Source organism: Phoca vitulina, unplaced genomic scaffold (assembly GCF_004348235.1).
Source record: "Phoca vitulina isolate PV1807 unplaced genomic scaffold, GSC_HSeal_1.0 scaffold15, whole genome shotgun sequence".
Classification (NCBI taxonomy): Eukaryota; Metazoa; Chordata; class Mammalia; order Carnivora; family Phocidae; genus Phoca; species Phoca vitulina.
The window spans coordinates 14,912,453-14,936,224 of NW_022589718.1; the positions used below are offsets into that span (position 1 = coordinate 14,912,453).

General features: G+C 45.0%; 1 protein-coding gene and 1 long non-coding RNA gene across 3 annotated transcripts in view; one reads left to right on the top strand and one right to left on the bottom strand.

The window, feature by feature from the left end:
• Positions 1-21,259, bottom strand: LOC116637877. The gene is made up of 3 exons (XR_004300548.1): positions 21,177-21,259; positions 15,322-15,495; positions 1-828 (listed from the first exon to the last, which is right to left on the bottom strand). It is a non-coding gene; the product is annotated as an uncharacterized LOC116637877 (long non-coding RNA).
• MFHAS1 (malignant fibrous histiocytoma amplified sequence 1) overlaps positions 20,553-23,772 on the top strand; it is a 98,082-nt gene continuing 94,862 nt past the window's right edge. For both annotated transcript variants that reach the window (XR_004300547.1, XM_032413490.1), the window contains exon 1: positions 20,553-23,697. Coding sequence is in view for 1 of the 2 variants with exons in the window: in XM_032413490.1 (XP_032269381.1) it covers positions 20,700-23,697 (2,998 nt within the window). In the remaining variant the exon portion in view is untranslated. The remainder of the gene's footprint in view (positions 23,698-23,772) is intronic.

Genomic DNA, 23,772 nt, shown 5'->3' on the forward strand with positions numbered 1-23,772 from the left:
GACACAGTGTTTAGTGGAGTCAGTTTGTAGCTCAGGTGAGCTTTTGACCCTAAGCCCCTGGCACTGCTCCTTGTAGCCTCCGACTCCAGCGGTCGCTGGGTAACCATTTTGAAATGGACACCTAGCAACTCTTAACTGCCGTCTTCCTTTTCTGCTCCATGATTTTTTGAACAGACTTATAAATCCCAAATCCAGTGGAACGTCAAAGTCCAGGAGGGAGGAGAGAGAGAGATCTTCGACTCTTACTACCTAACCTTTACATTTTTAAAGGCTACACTTCTTGGCATTTCTCCCCAAATTCATTAAGTATGTACTTAGATATAAAGGAGACAAAAGCTAAAGGTATACTGTTTGGCCATTTAAGTAACTCTTTTGTGAGGATGATGAGTTAATACAAATTATGCTCCTGACAATTGTTATTATCCCATGCAAGGGCACATCTTTTTGTGAGCAAGAGTCCACTTTATGCATCCCTTTCGTTGGCCCGAATAGGTGCTTAAGGATAGCACAGAACGACTTACGAGGCAGTTATATCATGAAAAGTTGTGCACCCTCATTTTGTTTGAGGGATCCAGGAATTGAAGGGTTAAAAGGTAGGAAGGAAAAGGTACAAGTAAAATCTGTATTAGTTGGGATTAGATTCATCTGTGACAGGAAATTCAAATAAAGAGTGAGTTAAACAAGGCGGAAGTTTCTTTTTCATTCTATGTCAATTCAGCTGGCTTGGTGGCTCCGTAATCGTGAAAAGAAGATAAGCTTCTTCTATCTTCTTGTCCCCAGCCTCCTCAACCCTTGTCTTCCACCTCATGTCCAAGATGGATGTTCCACCTGGGCAACGAGGAAAGAAAAAAAGTGAGGAGAAGGGCAGCCCCTCTCATTTTTAGGACGGTTACAGGAAGCTTCACATTCCACTTCCAACTAAAGCACAGTGTGAACGTACACTTTCTTTTTTTTTTAAAGCAGTTTTTTTTTTTTTTTAAGATTTTATTTATTTATTTGACAGAGAGAGACAGCGAGAGAGGGAACACAAGCGGGGGAGTGGGAGAGGGAGAAGCAGGCTTCCTGCCGAGCAGAGAGCCCGATGCGGGGCTCGATCCCAGGACCCTGGGATCATGACCTGAGCCGAAGGCAGACGCCTAACGACTGAGCCACGCAGGCGCCCCGAACGTACACTTTCTTTTGCCTGTAGTCTGCCACACTCCACACATTTCCAAAGTTACTTCCTTAGACACCTTTTCCCCTCACCTCCCACCCCGGGCATGAGGTTGTTTCATACAAGTGTGATTCAGACAGTTTTGTCACATTCTGCATTCCATCCTGGGATCCCTCGGCTTCCTAAAGGATTTGTAAATTTGCATGCATTAAGGTTCTCTCTTTGTGCCATAAGATTCTACAGGTTTTGTCAGGTATAATTTTAAATATTAATAAAATATACCATTTTGATATTTTAAGGAATTACATTTAATATTTTATTATCAATTTAATATATATGGCAGCAAATGATTTATTTAGGGTTGCACAGCTATTCAGCGGCAGAGCTAGGATTCAAACCCAGATGAGTGAATCTCCAAAGCCCCCTTTCCTACTGTGTCATTTTCTTTTTTCCAGAATCTTAGTCTCGAATCTTCTCATGTGGTAGGGAAAACTTTAGATTTCCCTGTGCAGAGTTGCTTGTTCTTTCCCATATATTGGCATAACAGTCCCTAGGTATCAGGTCAGGTCTGGAGAGTGGGTATGGAAGGGTTTGTTTTTAGAATTGCCAACTGCCACTGGATGAAAATAGCACAGTGACAACTGATTTGATAATAGATCAATGAAGGGGCACAGATTAGTCGAAGCTGTGGAAGGAGCCTCACTAACGGTCATTTGGAAAAGCCATCCCATCATCTATGTTTCTTTGTCCTTGTCATATCAGTATCTTAGGTCAGTCAGCGCCCAGGTGCAATCTCTGCTACCTTCGCCGCCCAACAACCAGTGGACACTTCCATTTATCCATCCCTCGCCATCTCGTTGCTCCGCTGTGCCCTCTCATGTCTCAGTTTGTAATGTGCTCAATAGGGTTGCTCCCCTTACTGCTGTTAGTGATGGCTGATGGCTGTGGAAGCCGAAAGAAGATGGAACTTGTGTTGTGGCCAAGGGAGGAAATGAGCATTGTGTCAAAAGGTTGTAGTCTGAGGAAGAAAACCACTAACTTTCGCATAGAAACTCAGCTAAAATTCAAAATAAGGCCACTGGATTTTTCTCTTTTGTGACCTGTCACTTCAATGCAGTCTGTGGTGGAGACCATTAACTGTGTTCCCTTATTGATTCTCCCGTTCTTCCTTAGTAACAGAATTGTTGTATGATACCAGGTCCATGGCCATCCAGAAAAATGTCTTCCAGACTCTCTGGAAAAGTAGTACCCACAGGGGTACATGTTACCAACAATTTGGGTACTGTTATATATGTATACTGAAATTGAACAATTAAATACAGGGATGGGGGATGGTAGGAGCCCAGGATCTCACTGTTGGAGCAAAAGGAGGAGACTAGAATGATCCACGTGGTAATGGACTGAAGTTGGAGACATCTCTATGAACTCATGTTTGGCTTAATATAGATACAAATAGTTACATATAGAAATATTTGTGCATATGTGCAAATATCTGGTTTAGTATATGCACATATAGTCCCTTTCCCTTTCAGCTGGGAAGCAAAGACACTCCAGTAACAATGATCATATCCATCATCCAGAACCTGATTCCTAATACCATTCTCCAATAAAAGGAACCAGGTTCCTTAGAGAAATAGGAGGTTCTAGGACTGGGACATGAAATATACAAGATGAACCTGGAACATCTTGTAGACCCAGAAATTAAGGAAGTGTTTCAAAAGACACATACGCACACACACACACACACACACACATACACACACACACACAATGAAGGAGCATGTTAAAGGGACAAGGAGCCAAATAAAAGAGCTCTCCATGGCCAAAGCTGGAAAAATTTGAGCAAGAAAATAAATAAAGAAGGATTTGGGGGGTTTTAACTCAAAGTATTATTTTAAAAATCCTTGAATCCATTCTGATATAAATAAATGACTGAATTAATAGGAAGTTCAAATAATTTATGCAGATACTCTGCCCTCAAAGAGGTGGACCATAACTTTCTACTCTTTACGTATAAGCTGTGCATATTTTGACTTCCTTCCGAAGAATATAGAATAAAAAGGGGGAAAAAGAGGACAAAGTTACTTGAAAGGTATGGTAGAGAAATCTGACAAAATATTACCTCAGCCACTTGATCAAAGTTAGCATCAACAATATAAGTCATGTTGATAATATACACCCTTGACATTATGTTTTGCAAATGTCATTCTACCTCTGTGGTCTTCCTCTCAAAAACATTTAACCCCATTCTGATGAGAAAAAGATGAGACAAATCACAATTAAGGGATGTTCAGCAAAATACCTGACCAGTACTCCTCAAAACTTGAGAATCTCTCATAGTCAAGAAGAGCGTGAGAAGATATGATCATTAAATGTAATATTGCATTTGGGTTGGGATCTTGGAACAGAAAAAGGGCAATAGGTAAAAACTAAGGAAATATGGATAAAGCATGAATATTAGTTAATAATAATGTATCAGTTTATGAATCATTAATACACTATCATCAATATATTATTATATCAATTGTAACAAATATATCATACCTATGTAAGATGCTAATAATAGGGAAGACTAGGTATGGGAAATACGGAAATTTACTGTCTGTAATTTTTCTGCAAACTGCTGTTTTTCTAGAACTGCTCTAAAAGAAACCTTATTTTATTTTATTTTTTTTAAAGATTTTATTTATTTATTTGACAGAGAGATAGTGAGAGCAGGAACACAAGCAGGGGGAGTGGGAGAGGGGAAAGCAGGCTTCCTGCAGAGCAGGGAGCCCGATGCGGGGCTCGATCCTAGGACCCTGGGATCATGACCTGAGCCGAAGGCAGACGCTTAACTACTGAGCCACCCAGGCGCCCTAAAAGAAACCTTATTTTAAAACAATGATATGTGAAAAGTGCTTTGCACATGGTAAACATTCATTATGTGTGTGTTGACCTGCACTAGTTGTATTATCAGTACAATTTCCCCAAATGAGGGAACAAACAGCTTCCCTGCCCTGGAAATTCTCTATCGTGAGCTAGCACTCTGGGAATTTCTCCAAATTCCTGTGGGGTTAGTTCCACTCCCGAGAGGGAGTATAGAACATGTTTTAAGAATGAAAACAAACAGCCTCTTTTTTTTTTTTTTTTTTTAAACATCTAGAGTCTGGAACAAATATAGACTTGAACATTAGAGAGTAGGGAGTGCCATGTGAGCACAAAGCTAATGTTGAAACTGACTCACTTCACAGAAGATAGAGATGCAGCGAGAACAGACTGATTAGTCACATCACCCTGCTCTAATTGTGATTACAGAAGCCAAACTTTTTATGGGCAACACCCAATGAGCCAGACTAAACAGGAGGAATTAAGAGAGTATTTAAATCAGAGTGCTGAATGATAACACCAGCCTCATTGCTTCAGAGAACCTACACCAAATGCAAGCCCAACAGCCTGGAGCAAAGTAGGGAAAAACAACTCTTTCAAAGAGCTTAAGTAATCCAGTGACAGAAAACCGAGCCCCACAGCCTGTGAAGGGAGGGGGGTACTCAGGGGAACCGGGTTCTAGGAGCACCCAACAAGATGAGCCATTGATCAAGGCAGGGTTTCTACTTCTTGCTCTTACATAGCTGAGTTCATGAGCTTTTTTCCTGCTGATTTTTTTGCCCCCCCCCCTTTTTTTTAAGTAGGCTCCACACCCAGCATTGGAGCCCAACATGGGGCTTGAACTCATGACCCTAAGATCACGACCTGAGCTGAGACCAAGAGTCAGATGCTTAACCCGCTGACCTGCCCAGGCACCCCTCTTGCTGATTTTTAAAAAAGCATTTCTTTTTCAGTAATTCTTTCCTCATTTGTTGCTATTTTTCTATGTCACCTTTGTTACCATTCACAATTAAGCAAGCAAGCAAACCAAAGAAGTTCCAAGTGTGAGAACTTGATAGAAAACAAAAACCGTATATGGGTCTGACTCTTCATAATGGTTCTGTTGTGGAGGCATCTGAATTGGTTACTGTAAACTAGTGGGTTACAATAGGGTTCTATATTCCTTTAAGCTGTAGGTATTAGAATTGGTAAAACTTTAAGGCAGGCATGAAAAACTAAATTCACTGTCTTGCAAGTGAGAGTAATTGATGATGAATGTACAAAGTCTCCCAAATAAATGTGGACATATTTTGAGTGAATTTTGTTTATTACTAAGAATTATTTTGAAGGCACTTCATAATATACATATTTATAATATACAAATGGCCTTTGGTTCTATATAGCTCATGTAATGTGTCAGCATTTGGAAGAACATTAATTGTTTCTTACATTTGTATAGCTTGCTACATTTTAAGGAGTGTTTTTGATACACTTTATCCCAGTTGTTGTCATCTTGTTGACATCCTTTTCATCTTAGCCCAATTTAACTTAAGTCTTAGATAGTTGGGGCGCCGGGGTGGCGCAGTCAGTTAAGCAACCAACTCTTGATTTCGGCTCAGGTCATGATCTCAGGGTTGTGTGACTGAGGCCCATGTGCGTCTCTGCGCTCAGGGTGGAGTCTGCTTGAAATTCTCTCTCCTTCTCCCTCAGCCCCTCCCACTCATGCTCTCTCTCTCTCTAAAATACATAAATCTTAAAAAATTTATATCTTAGATAGTAAAACCAGATCCTTCCAAGAAATAACCCCAGAGTGAAAAACGCAGTAAGATACTAAAGATACTGAAATAGTTTAAAATATCTGGCATTACAGAGAAATCTAGAAACCATTATATCCACGGTCCTCTAGCTTTGCTTCTTTCCTGGATTTCATTCTTGGGTCATGTCAGGAAATCCACAAAAGTTTCCATCTTGGCTACACTTCAGAAGCTTTTAAGAATCGTAATGCCCAGACCACACCCCAGATTGAATAAATCAGTATCTCTGGGGGTGGGATTCAGGTATCAGTATTTGTAAATTTTTCAGGTGATTTCAAAATGCAGTCAAATTTGGGAGCCACTGTCCCTATTTAAAAAGGGACTTCTCAATAAAAAACAAAGTGTGTGATCCACCTGGCACACTGAATTTTGGGGTTAAATCATCTGTAGTAATGTTTGAGGAATCAAAAGTAAAATTAGACTTGAGAAAATCTCTTACTGATACCACATAAAGGATTTCCCTCATGTTTGCAATAGATTTGGGGTGGTAGAATTCATTTTAAATTAAATGGGAGACAAGCATAATGAAACTAATTGGTAAATTACTTACAAACCATATATTTCTGCTAAGATAGGAACTTACTTTGTGAATTACTGGATATGGATTAAAGAACAAGTTCTTGAAAGAACATTTACAGTAACTGAGTCACCTGCTGTCACAACAAATCAGTTTCTTACCTGAGAGACTTTCAAATTCAGGAATAGTAAATGCTTTTAAATGAATTATAATAAGCACAAGCTATAATTAAATGATGTCGGGAGTCAGTTGTTCAAGACGAAATACCCAAAATTCTCTAAATCTAGCTCTAAGATTGACTCATGCATTGATCTTTAGGGCTTTAGTTTTTCCATGCTTTAGTCTTCCCATCTGTAAAATGGAGTATATTCTCATCTATTTCATGGAGGAATTAAAAGAATTAATTCTTTACAAGGCACATGGAAGGTGAAAAATACATTTAATTAAATTCCATGAGAGTTCCTATGGAGGTTGCTGAAGATATGACTGAAGTTCATTGTTCTACCTAGACGTTAGTCTCCTTAACCATATGTTCATTTTCAACCCTTTGTCCATTCATTGATTCAACAAATAGTCAATTGTGACTTACTATGTGTCACCACCTAGGTGGTAAAAAAAAATTCCCTGTCCTCATGAAATTATATTCTTGCATGGGAAAGAGACAACAAACACACACACAAACAAACATATACCAGGTAGTGATAAGTGCTTAGGGAACAGATAGGAGGGGATATGTAGAGGGATAGAGAGTTAAGCAGAGTCGTAGAGGGGATCCAATTTAATGGGGGTGGTTATAGATGGTCTCTAGGAAAGACTATAAGAAAAAGGGGAGAAGTTGTTCATGCAAAAATCTTAAGAGAGAGATTTCTTTTTCTTTTTCTTCTTTTTCTTTCTTTTTTTTTTTTTAAAGATTTTATTTATTCATTTGAGACACAGAGAGAGAGAGAGAGAGAGAGAAAGCATGAGCAGGGAGAGAGGCAGAGGGAGAGGGAGAAGCAGGCTCCTCGCTGAGCCGGAGCCCGATGTGGGGCTCAATCCCAGGACCCTGGGATCATGACCTGAGCCGAAGGCAGACGCTTAACCATCTGAGCCACCTAGGCACCCCTCTTTCTTTCTTCCTTCCTTCCTTCCTTCCTTCCTTCCTTCCTTCCTTCCTTCCTTCCTTCCTTCCTTCCTCCCTCCCTCCCTCCCTCCCTCCCTCCCTTCCTTCCTTTCTTTCTTTCATTCTAGGAGAGAGATTTCTAAACAGAGGGAACCATAAGTGGAATGTGCTCAGGATCTTCAAGAATAATACAAAGGCTATTGTATCTAGGTCAGAGTGAGTGAGGAGGGTTATTTTAAATTAATATATTAATATTAACCCATGCATCATAAGACCAAAGTACCTAGATAAGATCAAAGTGACTACTGTTCCAAGTAGATGGTGATGGCTTATAGGTCAGCATAGGAATTCCAAAAAGGGAGCCTTGGGCATTCTTAGTTAAATATTTATTAGTACCCATTATATTCTAGATTTTAAAAACCTGCAAATGTTGTTCTTTGGAAGTATATATTTTTGAGAATATATACGTAGGTTCACCCTCAGTTTGGATGAGCAAACTCAACTACATTAATATTAAGTTTGCGTTAGGGTTTAGGCAGATTCTATGGTGATGCTACATCAATTATTTTTAGTCTAGTAAAGTTGCAAAGAAAAAAGTGACTCCTAAAAAGTAATGACACTGGAATGAGACTCCAAAGGAATAATTTGTATTTTCTCTATGCTCTCAAACACGTCACTAGATTTATTGATTAAGTTGAAAGATCATTCAAAATAACACAGTGAATTCTTTCTAGTTTATATCTTACAGACTATAGTACTGAAAAAGGAAAACGTATTAAGATATTCACAATCAAAATAGGAAGGAAAGTTTTTAAAAATAGTAAATATGGACAGCAAACCAAAAAGTAAAGAAAATAATATAGTGGATAATGCACTTTGGTAAAAAATATAATCTTTATTTTTATTTCATTTAGCAGGTTAACAGCAATACCTGCTTATAGTTTTGCTCTTTTCTCTCTCTTTTTAAATTTAATCAATGCATGGCCAAAATTGTTTCATCTATGCCCAAATGACAGGTGTCATACCATTTTATCTATAAATATTTTATTATATATCTTTAAAAGGTTGTCTTTAGGGGTGCTTGGGTGCCTCAGTTGTTAAGCGTCTGCCTTCGGCTCAGGTCATGATCCCAGGGTCCTGGAATCAAGCCCCACATCTGGCTCCCTGCTCAGTGGGAAGCCTGCTTCTCCCTCTCCCACTCCCCACTGCTTGTGTTCCTTCTCTCATTTTGTCTCTCTCTGTCAAATAAATAAATAAAATCTTAAAAAAAAAAAAAAGGTTGTCTTTAAAAAAAGAACAATACTTCCTTTATGCAGTCAGGGTTCAAATATACAAAACATAAAATTTACCATTTTAATTATTTTCAAGTGGACAGCTCAGTGGCACATTCACATTGTAGTGCAACCATCTCCAGAACTTTCTCATTTTCCCAAAAGGAAATTTCACACTCATTAAACAATAACTCCCAATTCCTCCCCCTGTTCTTCCCCAGGAGTATGACAACCCCCATTCTACTTCCTGTCTCTATGAACGTAACTACTCTAGACACCTCCTAGAAGTAGAACCAGGCAATATCTGTCTTTTGTGACCGGCTTGTTTCACTTAACATATCTTCAAGCTTCATCCATGTTGTAGCATGTGTCAGAATCTCCTTTCTTTTTAAAGGCTGGAGAATATTTCATTGTATGTATATGCCACATTTTGTGTATTCAGTTGTCTCATAATTCTTCTTAACTGTTTTATTCCGGTCTTTATTTGCAAATTCACTAAATTCTTTAGGGACAGCACTGCACAAAAAACATGTGGTAGTGATATTTTTCGAAATCCAAAGAGACAAGGAATCTAAGAATCAAATGACAGAATTTAAACCTTTATAAGACCTTCATAGGAGGGGCACCTGGGTGGCTCAGTGGGTTGGGCGTCTGCTTTCGGCTCAGGTCATGATCCCGGGGTCCTGGGATGGAGCCCCACATCGGGTTCCCTGCTCGGCGGGAGGCCTGCTTCTCCCTCTCCCTCTGCCTGCCACTCCCCCTGCTTGTGCTGTCTTTCTCTCTTTGTCAAATAAATAAATAAAATCTTTTTTTTTTAAGACCTTCATAGGAGTTCAGGCAATCTGAAGTTAACTACTTCGAAAATAAAAACAAACCGCTCTCCACAGTTTGTGAAGCCAGCTGCTTTTTTTGTTTGGTGGGTATGATATCTGTCACATGATGAGACAGCATTGCAGAGAGTCCAGAACCAGCAAGGCTGGCTCTGTCTGCCCAGTTTGGCGGGTCGGGAAAGAGAACTGTGCCCTGGCGTGTTGATTCAGCACCCCTGGCAAAGACATGGCCCGTGTTCAATCCCAGACAGAATTTCCCAATACATCTGCAAGTTGGCTTGCGGAGCAACAAGACGCCATGTACCTGCATCATCATCAAGTCACTTCCAGTGTGGGCTCTTGAAAGAATAGGGAACGTCAGGGAGACCGATGTGAATAGGTATTTTGCATTATTGATGTCAAGCAGGAAATGAAAATCTAAAGATCTGAATTCATTAAGGTTAACTATATATTGGTGGGCTTAGGGTCTTAGAAATACAGTTCTATGACTTCTCCCAACTTTTTTCCAACCTATTGTTTAAAAATATTATATTAAGGTTAGCATCAGGATTATATAGAGATAATATGATGTAAAATTGCTCTTAATATATATTAATTTTAAAATACTTTAATTGGTCAAACTAAATTAGCAAATTGTGTCCAATTTCACATAATTGTAAAGTTTCCATCATTTATGTGAAATATAATTGGTTAACTATTTTAATAAGTTTTTAGCATTTTGTAGCTCTGTGTACATAAACAAACCTCTCCTGTAGCAAAACTCCATGTACATGAGAGAGGAAATAATAGTATTTACTTCACATTCCAATATGATAGTTGGAAGACATAATAATATTCACCAACTTGAAGTGCGAGTAAACTGAACATATTATAAAATACAGTTCTCTAATCACTAGTTAGTTCTTTAATACCACTAAGTAAAAGTGCTATTCAAAATATGCATAAATGGAGTATCATAGAATATTAATGTTAAATGGAATTTAAAGGTTATATAACTCAGGGGGCCATAATTGCTTTGGATTCATGAATTGAGAATCTGAAAAAAATACGCATCTTCTCTCTCAAAAAAAAATGCATATAATTTGGCTTATAATTTCATATGTTCCTAGACTGTCTGATGCCTTAATTAAGCATCTTAGTAATTCAACTCCTTCTTTTTACAGTTAATGGAGTTGAGAGTAATTTTGGCTATGTGGCCCACCCACAGCTACAGAGTGAGGTAGGGTAGAGAGTTCACTCTAGTTACAAAGCGATTTTTGCTTTCACTTGGTTATGAAATGTCTAAGCAAGAGTTCATCTAAACTTATGCAATTGGTAGAAGGCCCATGGGCCTAAATGTCCCGAGCTGGCCTCTGACAGCGCCTCAGATTCTCACACGTGGGGTCTTCAGGGAGCACATTTGCATTACCTTGGACATTAGGCACTGTCCTCTGTTCAAATGCTGGCCGAAGGCAAATCTGATACGGGTCACTAGCCCAGACTCTCTTTCTCTCAAGCTGAATTCATGCTTTGAGACTCTTGGCTTCCTTACGTGCTGTTGACCTTGTACCTTTACATACTTGCCCATTTGTCTGTAGAACAAGGAGGAGGGGCTAGAGAATGTGGTGTCAGACGAGGGGGTGAGGCAGAAAACTCTCTTTACCAGGATTAAAGCTAAGCAAAGGCAGCATTTTCAGAGCTTCACGTGCTTCAGATATTTTTCTGTAGCTGGAAGTGAGAGTTCTGGACATGTATTGTATTATAATACTAGGCAACCATATTCCTGATACTGTTGAAAAGTATTTAAAAATGCCCAGTTTTAAGAGTCTCATGCAATTAACTTGGAGAAACTGCACATGTTGGATCATGGTTCTGTTAAGGCCAAGAAGGAAGCTTGGATTGATATTCCAGATCAGAGAGGGATTTCTTTATGAACATCTTTGCTCTCAAACAAATCATAAATTGAAATGTGGAAATATAACATAAATCCAACAAGTGCTTTTTCTGATCGCTTGAACAAAATATATGTACTTTTTTGCATGACTTTCTTTTATTTTTATTTTTTATTTTATTTATTTCAAAGATTTTATTTATTTATTTGAGAGACAGCATGGGGTGGGGGGTAGGGAGGAGCAGAGTCTGAACCGGGAGTCTGCTGGGCTGATCCCAGGACCCTGAGATCATGACCTGAGCCAAAGTCAGATGCCTAACGGACTGAGCCACCCAGGCGCCCCTGCATGACTTTCTTTTAAAATATAACTTAATCGTTATATGTATTGGAAATATTTCCTGTATTTCATTTTCTTTAGCTTATGATGGCACTTTTTTCCTCTAATGTGTCATGAAATGGCACCCGTATCTGCAGATTTATTTGAGCTGAACTACTTTACAGTGGGGACAGCCCTCATTGTATTTATCTGAGAGGATGAATGGAGGGGACACACGGAGCGTTTGGGGAGTTACAGCTAAAGTTTTGGAAGTCTTCAGCACCTCTGGTTTCTCATGGATATTTCCATTCTAATTGCTGAGATTATACATTTTCTCGATCAACCCACCAATTTTAGTTTCTTTTTTTATTTTTTTAAAGATTTTATTTATTTATTTGACAGAGAGAGACACAGCGAGAGAGGGAACACAAGCAGGGGGAGTGGGAGAGGGAGAAGCAGGCTTCCCGCAGAGCAGGGAGCCCGATGCGGGGCTCGATCCCAGGACCCTGGGACCATGACCTGAGCCGAAGGCAGACGCTTAACGACTGAGCCACCCAGGCGCCCCCCAATTTTAGTTTCAAAAGCAGTCCTAACCCAGAATCCGGTTGTACTGATCCATACGTTGTCTTTGTAAATGCTGTTCAGACTGACTGAGCAGTCTGAGATGGCTGGCTACACTCAGAAGGCCTTCTGGTTCACAGTGGTATTCTTACTCTGCTTTTCTCCAGCAGCCCTGGCCCAAAGCCTATCTCCTTCTTGCTCTCATTGCACTTCCTTGAAAGGCTGCAAGAACTGAACACACTTTAACATATTCTCCTTTGTTTCCAGGACTATTCACTTCTCACCCCTTCTGCTTTGACGTGACTATTTCCTTCAGTGGTCTGTAACTTGCCAACTCACTTCCAGATACAAATTTCTAGGCTAAGATTCTGTTGGTTTCAAAGAGAAACCAATTCAAGGTGCTCTAGCAAAAGCAGGGGATTTATTATAAGCCTTTATGGCAGGGAATGTAGCTAAGACTCATGAATACCAGGCAAGAAACCAAAATGTTGGAAATTCAAGAAATTTTATGTTCTCTCTTATATCTGCTATCGTTTCACATCAGCCTTTTTCTTTCTTGGTGGACTGGCTTTCTTCTCCTCCCAAGTCCCTCTGATAGTCTAGGGATAGCTGCTCATGGTTTCCAGTTTAACATCTGGGCCCATAAAAAGACTGACTTTCTTACTCTCAGTCCTGAAGGGGAGCAGAATATGCCACTTCAGCACAAGAATTATTTTGAGCTGAAGGCAACTGAGAAGCAGATACAAGAAAAGCTTGTATCTTCCCCCATTTGCCTAAAAAGCAAGACATATATTTACAAAGGTATCCCTCTCTACCAGGCAGGATAAAGGTTAATCCCTGAGGACAACTTTAGACCCTCATCAATAGAGAAAGCGCTGATTTAAATGTGCATTATCAATCCCGCTGCCCCTCACTGGCCTTCCCCCACCTTTTTCTTTGTCTTCAGCTGAAGATGCTATATGAGCCATAGTTCTAAGCCACCCGTTTGGGTTACTCGTTTTCCCCTGGGTATCTCCCATTTATATATACACGTTAATAAACTTCTGTTAGTTTTTCTCTTGTCAGTCTGTCTTTTATTAGAGACCTCAGCCAAAAACTGAAAAAATTATAGGTAAAATTATTTTTCCTCCCTTACAAACTTAAACTCCTATGATAAAGCTCCTCTAATTTTTCTAGTTAATCTTGAAGCATATTTTTATTTAATTTGTACATCACGTTAAACTTGTTTTTAAAAGGCTTATTTTAGAAAGCCAATGTAAAAATAATAATAATAAATTTAATATTCTGTACTAGAACAAAACCCAAATTCCTGACACATGAACTTTATACTCCTAGTTTTGAAAATATAAATTAAATGTCAATATAATTGTACTCAAGAACCACAAAGACCATGGAACAGTATTATCTTACAGAGGAAGGGAAAAGCTTCCTCAAATTGTTCTTTAACATCTGAAGAGCCACTGCAGTTTGGGAACAAAGGAACAAGACTTAGGAGTCCTCTAGACTTCCCTCAAATATGCTCTGAGAGTTTTGAAAAGGACACTAGCTTTTTAACTTCTCAGAGGACCACACTTTTGAAGACTGTCTTAATCAACAGTAGACAATACTTTATTTGTCCACCTTGATGAAGACAAGAGAGACAGAAGTCTTCTTAGGTTATCTTGTATTCAGGCACCCTGCACAGAGCCTTATGGAAATATTTGTTGGGTGAATAATGAAGCCACGACCAACTGCTTATATTTCAACACACCATAGTTCCTTATACTTACATAGCATTATTCCAAGACATTTCACCATTTCATAGGATGAGGTAGGGTAGGTAGGGAATCAGGTTTTATTGTTCTGTATTTCAGAAGAGGAAACAGAAACTCCTTTTTGCTACAGGAGTAATAAAATTTCAGGAAGAACATAAATGTAACTTTGGCTTCCCTGTTTTTTAATAAACACATGGCTTTATTATAATAATAATCAGAACTATAGTTCTTTGGGAAGACTTCCCATTTTTGATGGTATGCTGTACTTTATGATACGTATTCTACTGTGTCATTGTAGATGTCACCGTGGACTGTATTTATTTTAGAAATAGAATGTTTCACAAGGAGGATGCAATATTTCCATGTCATTTATTGAAAAGCTAGCAGTTAACTAAATTTACTTTTATTTATTTTAATATTTTATTTATTTATTTATTTGAGAAAGAGAGAGACAGAGATAGCAACAGAGATAGCAAGAAGAGAGCATGAATGGGGAGAGAGGGAGAAGCAGGCTCTTGCCAAGCAGGGGCTCGATCCCAGGACCCTGGGATCATGACCTGAGCCGAAGGCAGATGCTTAACCGACTGAGCCACCCAGATGCCCCAATTAAATTTGCTTTTAAAAATGAAAAATATTCGAAAATAATGGATCGTGGATCACCACATCAAAAACCGATGATGTGTTGTATGGTGACTAACATAACATAATAAAATTTTTAAAAAAATGAAAAATATTTTTCAAAACTATGCAGACAGAGGCAAAGTCTCAAACCATTTGTCTCACTGTTGCCAAATCCCATGAGGAAACTTCTTGCATTTCAGCCTAGTAACTGAAACTCCACTGCCAAGGCTGCGCGCACCACCCTTGGAGGGAGGGCCCAGAAGCTGAAACCATCTGTCACTCAGCACGCCAGGGAGCTGCTAGGTCTGTGGGAGTGCTGCCTTGTTCTACCATTCACAAAGGCACCCAGAGGCACCTTTCACAAAGATGCACCATATAGCAGCTCCCCGTTCATGGCTAACCTTCAGCATTAGGCACAAAAGGGGTGGGGGACATCCTCTCTGCTCCGCATGCTCCCTATTCCCTCCTCCTGGACATGCTTCATCTCAAAGGGCCAAGTGTGCTATAGTTAGCGCCATTTGTCATGACTATTTCACAGATGTTTTCCATTTATCTTTTTCTGGAATGATTTTCCTTCTTTTTCTCTGAAAGAGGATGTTTGCAACAGGATTGGCATTGAGAATGATGGGGGGTGGGGTGAGGGGTTCAGGGGCACTGCTACTTACAGACCCCCAGGGCAAGTTCTAGAATTCTAGGTGACATTGTGGCCAATCCTTTGGCCTTCAGTGAAATTGTCTGGATCCTGCAGAATCTCTTCAGCTGAAAGTACTTCCAACGGATGCTAAAAATACATTGCAGTTTATTTTCCTCAGTAGGGAGCATATGTGTTCCCGCTTGACCTGGAAACACAAAGAGAGCCAATGTTAAATTGAATGCTGCCCATTCCAAGATAAATTTGTTTTCTGTAGTGCAGGGGAAAGAAAAAACAACAGACATATTGGTACAATTTTGCCTTTGCTCTCTGGGGGAGTCAGGGTCTTGAACACATTTTTTATGCTCTGTTGGTAGTTAAGTGACCACTCAGCCTTCTTAGCCAATGCTGATATAAACTGGCTTGCATTCAAATCTGATGGTGAGTCTAACGTGGATAAGGAAAACTTCAATTTTGGGGTTTTTTTTCCCCCTAAACAAAAGACAAAGGATGTCAGATTCTTTGTACCTAATCTTAGCTTGACAATTTCGTTTTTTACCTTTTTTTTTTTTTTTTTTTTTTGCTTAATGCTCTTCCCAAAAGACAGACTCTGAAATGCCTTCTATTTGAAGTATAGGTTTTTATGGACACTTGTATTAAATCCTTTCTCTCCAAATAGACAAACAAATCAAGCACAACTTATCTACAAATGGCAGAGAAATTCTGTTTCCTGCTGTAACATTTAACAACAGATGTTAAACCCATTTCTTGTAGTTTGGAGATACTGTTTGTTTCAAGCATTCGGTATTCCAATATGACATTCTTCAATATTGTAAGAGCAAAGTTCAATTTCTCCAGCTGGTACCACTTCTCTATAGCTTAAAATACACAGTCTGCTGACAGTGAACAAGACCCATTCCCCTCCCAAGAAATAGCACAGTGATTAAAACATGAGTTTTGGACTCTGCCTTCCTTGGAGTCTGGATTGCACCACTCAATAGTTCTGTCTTCATTTTTCTCCATCTGTAAAACAAGGAGAAAAATGGAACCCACCGTTCAGGGCTATTGTGAAGATCCAATGAGAGCCTGCATGAAAAGCTTATGGCACAGTGCCTGAGCACATAGACAACCTTTAATACACATTAGCTACTGATACGGGTGATTATTCTTTGATATCTTGGTTAGTCATGCCCCGTAGCAAAGAGATGACATGACTTCCAAGATCCTTTGTGGCTAAACTCTCCTATGTCAATTCTCAAGGTTTCTTTCTTTCTTTCTTTTTTTTTATTTATTCATTCGAGACACAGAGATACAGAGAGAGGGAGAACATGAACAGGGGGAGAAGTAGAGGGAGGGAGAGAAGCAGGCTCCCCGCTGAGCAGGGAGCCCGATGCGGGGCTCGATCCCAGGATCCTGGGATCATGACCTGAGCCGAAGGTAGACGCTTAACCATCTGAGCCACCCAGGCGCCCCTCAAGGTTTATTTCTAATCCTCTTCTTCAGGACAAGCCTAAAACCTACTTTGCCTCTTTCTGTTCTTCCCTTGATTTCCTCCACTCCTATCTCCAACAAAATCAAGCGAAGGACAATATGGCTTGATTAAAATCGTGGAGGTGAGATTTTTCTCTTACTTACCTTTATCCAGGCACAAAGGAGCATTTTTGCTGTTATTGGTTTTTTAAAGCCAAACATTAGCTGGATCTAAAATTATAAGAAAGGAGAATGTGGGAAGCCCTTCCCTCTTTTCATGATAAAGGCAGCATATACTGGCCTCTCCAGACTTCAGGGAGAGAACTAAGTAAATGCTGTAACCCACTTCTCTAGGTCTCATTTGCACTGAAGGCTTAAGGGAGAGCCAAATTACCTTTCAAGACTAGACAGGTAGTTTCCAAAGTTAGTTAGAACCTCAAGCTCATGACTGTCCTCGCTGATAAGTCAATAAGCATATATTTACTAAGTAAATCAGAACTATTTTGAAAATCTAAAGCAGCTGAAGCAAGGAAAATGCTGCATTTCTGGGAAGCTGTACTTTTTGAACTCCTGAAAGGTAAAAAGAAAGCAAGAAAAAGGGCTCTTTTGAAAGACCAAGTTAATTAATTGTGCTGGCTTCTTAGGATTGCCTTGGATTTAGGTGTAGAATGTCTCCTACCCTGGGAAACCCCCTCAGGCTTGGGCACACTGGGACATTTGGTTACCCTAAAATACTTGATTAAGCTGTGGTCGATAAAACTAAAAATCAGTGGAAAAGGGTACTTAGATGATTTTCCAAATTAAGCATTTTTAATATAAATAGAATCATATAAATACAAACAGGAAGAGCATAATGACTAAATATTTTCATAAGAAGCTATCCGTATCTCAGCAAGTCCTAGCAGGTTTGTCCAAGTACTTGTCATAGTGGGTCATTTCATAGCACTTACTCTAATTGCAAACTTGATTCCTACTAGGAAATAATTAGCCTTTATAAGGCTCTTTTTGAAAACCCCAAACTTAACGTGACACCAAATATCCTATGGACCAAGAAGGGAGAAAGTTTCCTAAGGGAGTTGCTTACCGTTTTTCACAATGGGAGGTCAAGGAAGGAGAAAGGGTAAGTTCCCCTTTAGGGAGCAATGCTGCTGGCACGGTGGGGATGCAAGCCAGATTATGGGGCCCAAGGAGGGAACCAGTGGAGAGGAGCCTGACCACTGGCTCCAGACCACTTATGTAAGATATTTGACAGGGCAAAGAAGTAAAGCAGTGAGACAATAGCTAGGGGGTTAGCAAGGTCAAGAGAAAAATCCGTCAAGCTGGAGGAGGGGCGCCTGGGTGGCTCAGTCGTTAAGCATCTGCCTTTGGCTCAGGTCATGGTCCCAGGGTCCTGGGATTGAGGCCCCCCGCATCGGGCTCCCTGCTCAGCGGGAAGCCTGCTTCTCCTTCTCCCACTCCCCTTGCTTGTGTTCCCTCTCTCGCTGTGTCTCTCTCTGTCAAATAAATAAATAAAATCTTAAAAAAAAAAAAGATGGAGGAAAGTTGAGTTTGTTGAAGACACAGCGAAAGAAACCAGAGCTTACTTGGAGCTTAGCTAGTTGCTAGGCTTAGCAGGGGGGAAGCGAGGGGTACCACTGCCCCCAGGGCCATTTAGACTATTACTGACAGACATTTAAGTAGAAGACTCTTGCTTGAGTGCCCAGGATCCTCTCCTCTAGCAAGCCACCTCTTTAAGGCCTTGCTTAAGACCCAGCCTCCTCAAGTGTGCTCTCCCATTCCCCAAAATGACTGAAAGGACTGGTGCCCAAGCAGAGTCTGCACTCTGGGAGGAAGCCCATCTGCATGGAATGTTATTATAATCATGGCAGCCCCCCAAATGAAAACAACCTCAGAGTAAGAAAAATAGGGTCAATGAAAAGATTTGCAAAGTTTATAGATTAGGTCCATGACATTAAACGTCGAAGGCAAAAAAATTTTGAATAATCAGAATCCCTCTACTCCAGACTGAGATGATTTGCCCTTTGCTTTCAGGAAAACCCTGACGTGCGGGGCCATCCCTAACTTTTGCAGGACCTGGTGTGAATGGGGGTGGGAGGCTGGGGGAATCCTTGAGCAATTTGATCTCCCAAGAAGTTCCTTCAGGACCCAGCTCAGCTCTCCTTGTTCACTACCCACATTTCACCTGTGGTGTGGGAGCTTCTGGGACCAGCCTGGCCCCAGGAGCATCCTCCAGTTACAAGGTGTGGGACCAAGGCTGGATAACCATCCCTGGGGCAGATTTCCAGACGGAGATGTCCAGCAGCTCTCTTTGAAGAGACAAACTATTACTACTGAAATAACCGCACCAAATATGGGTCCCCGAATGACAACAAGCTCACGTGAAGGGAAAGCAACAGTGCGCTCGGTGGTGCAGTTAACCAATCACATTTAGTCTTGCGTCTCTGAAAACTATTTGCTTCAGCATTAACCAGTTTAGAAGCAGTGATGGAGGCGACATCCAGACACCTAATAGGTTTCCGGGTTCTGGTAAATTCTGAAGAAATTATTTATTTAGTGTAGATGTGATCTGAAGGAAACGTCCTCACAGAGGAAAAATAAACCTTAAAATTGAGCATCATTTTCTTGAACTAACAGCAAAAGAACTGTACAATGGGGATATGGGATTTGTTGCACGGCGTTGTTGTGAGGATAAATGGGCTACCCCACATCAAAAGCCCTGGCACTGCGAGCCCCCCAGCCCCAACCCCCCCAGCGAAGCCGGCAAGAAGCCTGCTCAAAGCCTTCCCCAGCGGAGCTGAGGACGTCGGTCTCAGTCGGTCCGGCACAAAATAGAGCCTCAGTAAATATTTACCAAATGAATGAATGGTTGCCTGCTCTAGTCCTTCTTTTGTTTAGTCACACTCTCGTTCTAAGCTCCTACAATGAAATCCAGGCCCCTGGATTCTGCCCGTTCCATTACGGCGTGGACGTAGGGCCAGTGGAACGAGAAGGGCTGTAAAGAATGAGTAAGGGAAGCCAGCGGATCCGACACAGGAGGGAAGAGAAAGAAATCCTTAGGAGCGGAGGGCCAACAAAGAGCCAGAAGCAGGCGCACCCCAGCGGGACAACGCCGAAGCTCCGCTGCGTAGCCGGCGCCGGGCTCCCCGCGCGCGTCCCGCCAAGCGCAGGGCACGGTCCGGGCCCGCACCCGCCCGGGGTGCCCTCAGCCCCGCGGCCGGCGCTCGCCAGCGGCTCCCGCCCCTGGGGCGGTGCCGGGAACACGCGGCGCCTCCGCCGGTCACGTGGGGGCCGCTTCGCCGGGCGGCGCTGCCGCTTCCCGATCGCGCCCTCCCAGTGCCGGGGACGCGGCGCTCGCGCTCCCGCCCGAGCCCGGGGAAGCGGAGACAAGGAGGCGCCGCCGCCGCCCGCCCCCCACCCCCCCCTCCTCCCGGCTGCGCCCCCGGCCCTGCGCCCACAACATGCCGGCCGCCGAGCCGCGCGCCGCCCTCCTCCAGGGGCTCACGGAGGCGACGACGCTGCCGGCCGCGGGGCCGCGGCGGCGGGGGTAGCGGGGCCGGAGTGGGCACCGAGGCGCCGCCGCGAGGCGGGCAGAGCGGGAGGAGGAGCAGCAGGCATCCTCCGCGGCGCGGCGGGCGGCGGCCCTGCCGCCCCGGCGCGCCCATGGCCCGGGAGCAAGGAGAATGCGAGCTGCACTGCCCGCCGGCCGCCGCCGCCGCCTCCCCCCGCGCCGCGCGCTCGGCGCCCCCCGGAGCTGCTCGCGTCGCCGCCGCCCCCCAGCTGCGGGCGCCCGGCCGCTGGCTGCGCTAGGAGCCTCGGCCGCCGGTCGCCGAGGGCTGGTGGGAAGGCAGGAGCGAGAGGGCCCGGGAGACTGGCGCCCGCGCGGGCGCAGCGCGGCATGTAGCTGCGGGCGCCCGCGTGTGGGTGTCGGCCCGGGGCCCCGCCATGGCTGGGAAGGACAGCGGGCACCTGAAGACGGTGAGGCTGTGGCGGGACGCCGCCCTGCGCGCCAGGAAGCTGCGGACCAACCTGCGCCAGCTCACGCTCAGCGCGGCCGGGGGCTGCCCGGGGGCGGGCGCCGAGCAGCTCGACTGCCCCGAAGCCCCCCAGCTCGTGCTGCCGGCCAACATCGGGGACATTGAGGTGCTGAACCTGGGGAACAACGGCCTGGAGGAGGTGCCCGACGGGCTGGGCTCGGCGCTGGGCAGCCTGCGCGTCCTGGTCCTGCGCAGGAACCGCTTCGCCCGGCTGCCCCCGGCCGTGGCCGAGTTGGGCCAGCACCTCACCGAGCTGGACGTGAGCCACAACCGGCTGACCGCCCTGGGCGCGGAGGTGGTGAGTGCCCTGCGGGAGCTGCGCAAGCTCAACCTCAGCCACAACCAGCTGCCCGCCCTGCCCGCCCAGCTGGGTGCCCTGGCCCACCTGGAGGAGCTGGATGTCAGCTTTAACCGGCTGGCACACCTGCCCGACTCCCTCTCCTGCCTCTTCCGCCTGCGCACGCTCGACGTGGACCACAACCGGCTCACGGCTTTCCCCCGGCAGCTGCTGCAGCTGGCGGCCCTGGAGGAGTTGGACGTGTCCGGCAACCGGCTGCGGGGCCTGCCTGAGGATATCAGTGCCCTGCGCGCCGTCAAGATCCTCTGGCTGAGTGGCGCCGAGCTTGGCACCCTGCCCAGTGGCTTCTGCGAGCTGGCCAGCCTCGAGAGCCTCATGCTAGACAACAACGGGCTGCAGGCGCTGCCCGCCCAGTTCAGCCGCCTGCAGCGACTGAAAATGCTCAACCTCTCCTCCAACCTGTTTGAGGAGTTCCCTGCCGCGCTGCTGCCCCTGGCTGGTCTGGAGGAGCTCTACCTTAGTCGCAACCAGCTCACCTCGGTGCCATCCCTGATCTCGGGCCTGGGCCGGCTGCTCACCCTCTGGCTGGATAACAACCGGATCCGCTACCTGCCCGACTCCATCGTGGAGCTGACCGGCCTGGAGGAGCTGGTGCTGCAAGGGAACCAGATCGCCGTGCTGCCCGACAACTTTGGCCAGCTCTCCAGGGTGGGCCTGTGGAAGATCAAGGACAACCCGCTGATCCAGCCCCCCTACGAGGTCTGCATGAAGGGGATCCCCTACATCGCTGCCTACCAGAAGGAGTTGGCCCATTCCCAGCCTGCCGTGCAGCCCCGCCTCAAGCTGCTCCTGATGGGCCACAAGGCTGCTGGGAAGACCTTGCTCCGTCACTGCCTCACTGAGGAGAGGGTGGAGGGACACCAAGGAGGAGGGGACAAGGAAAAGAGCTACCCCCCTTCCGCTCCTCCTGTGAGCAAAGGCATCGAGGTGACCAGCTGGACGGCTGATGCTTCCCGGGGACTGCGGTTCATCGTGTATGATTTAGCTGGTGATGAGAGTTACGAGGTGATCCAGCCCTTCTTCCTCTCCCCAGGAGCCCTCTACGTGCTGGTGGTGAACCTGGCCACCTATGAGCCAGCCCGCTTTCCCACCACCGTGGGCTCCTTCTTGCATCGGGTGGGGGCCCGCGTGCCCCATGCCGTGGTGTGCATCGTGGGCACGCACGCAGACCTGTGTGGGGAGCGGGAGCTGGAGGAGAAGTGCCTGGACATCCACCGCCAGATCGCCCTGCAGGAGAAGCATGACGCAGAGGGGCTGAGCCGGTTGGCCCGGGTGGTGGACGAGGCACTGGCCCGGGACTTTGAGCTGCGCTCCGCCAGCCCCCATGCGGCCTACTATGGGGTTTCAGACAAGAACCTTCGGCGGCGCAAGGCCCATTTTCAGTACCTGCTCAACCACCGGCTGCAGATCCTCTCCCCGGTGTTGCCTGTTAGCTGTAGGGACCCTCGCCAGTTACAGCGGCTTCGGGACAAACTGCTCTCGGTAGCGGAGCACAGGGAGATCTTCCCCAATTTACACAGAGTACTGCCTCGATCCTGGCAGGTGCTGGAGGAACTGCACTTCCAGCCGCCTCAGGCACAGCGACTGTGGCTCAGCTGGTGGGACTCGGCCCGCCTGGGCCTGCAGGCGGGTCTGACCGAGGACCGGCTGCAGAGTGCCCTTTCTTACCTGCACGAGAGCGGCAAGCTGCTCTACTTTGAGGACAGCCCCACCCTCAAGGAGCACGTCTTCCACAACCTCACCCGCCTCATCGACATCCTCAATGTCTTTTTCCAGAGGGATCCTTCCTTGCTGCTGCACAAGCTGCTCCTAGGGACCAGCGGTGAGGGCGAGGGCGAGGGCGAAAGCGCCCCAGCGATGGCGACGCCCACCCCGGGCCAGGAACTGCTCCGGGCCACCCAGCTCCATCACTACGTGGAGGGCTTTCTGCTTCACGGGCTCTTGCCAGCCCACGTCATTCGGCTGCTGCTGAAGCCTCACGTCCAGGCCCCGCAGGACTTGCAGCTGTTGCTGGAGCTGCTGGAGAAGATGGGACTCTGTTACTGCCTCAATAAACCCAAGGGCAAGCCCTTGAATGGGTCCACGGCTTGGTACAAGTTCCCGTGCTACGTGCAGAACGAGGTGCCCCATGCAGAGGCCTGGATTAATGGGACCAACCTGGCCGGGCAGTCTTTCGTGGCTGAGCAGTTGCAGATCGAGTATAGCTTCCCCTTTACCTTTCCGCCCGGCCTGTTCGCACGCTACAGCGTCCAGATCAACAGCCATGTGGTGCACAGGTCGGATGGGAAACTTCAGATCTTTGCATATCGAGGAAAGGTTCCCGTGGTGGTCAGTTACAGACCTGCCAAGGGGGTCCTGCAGCCAGACACTCTGTCCATTGCCAGCCACGCATCCTTACCAAATATATGGACGGCATGGCAAGCCATAACCCCCTTGGTAGAGGAACTGAATGTCCTGCTTCAGGAATGGCCTGGACTGCACTACACCGTGCACATTCTCTGTTCTAAGTGCCTTAAGAGAGGGTCGCCCAATCCACACGCTTTCCCAGGTAAGTGGGGAGAGGGATGTGGTTCTTCTGTGGCAGTGGTTTAAGACGCATTCTTTGAAGATACTTGTTTTTCAT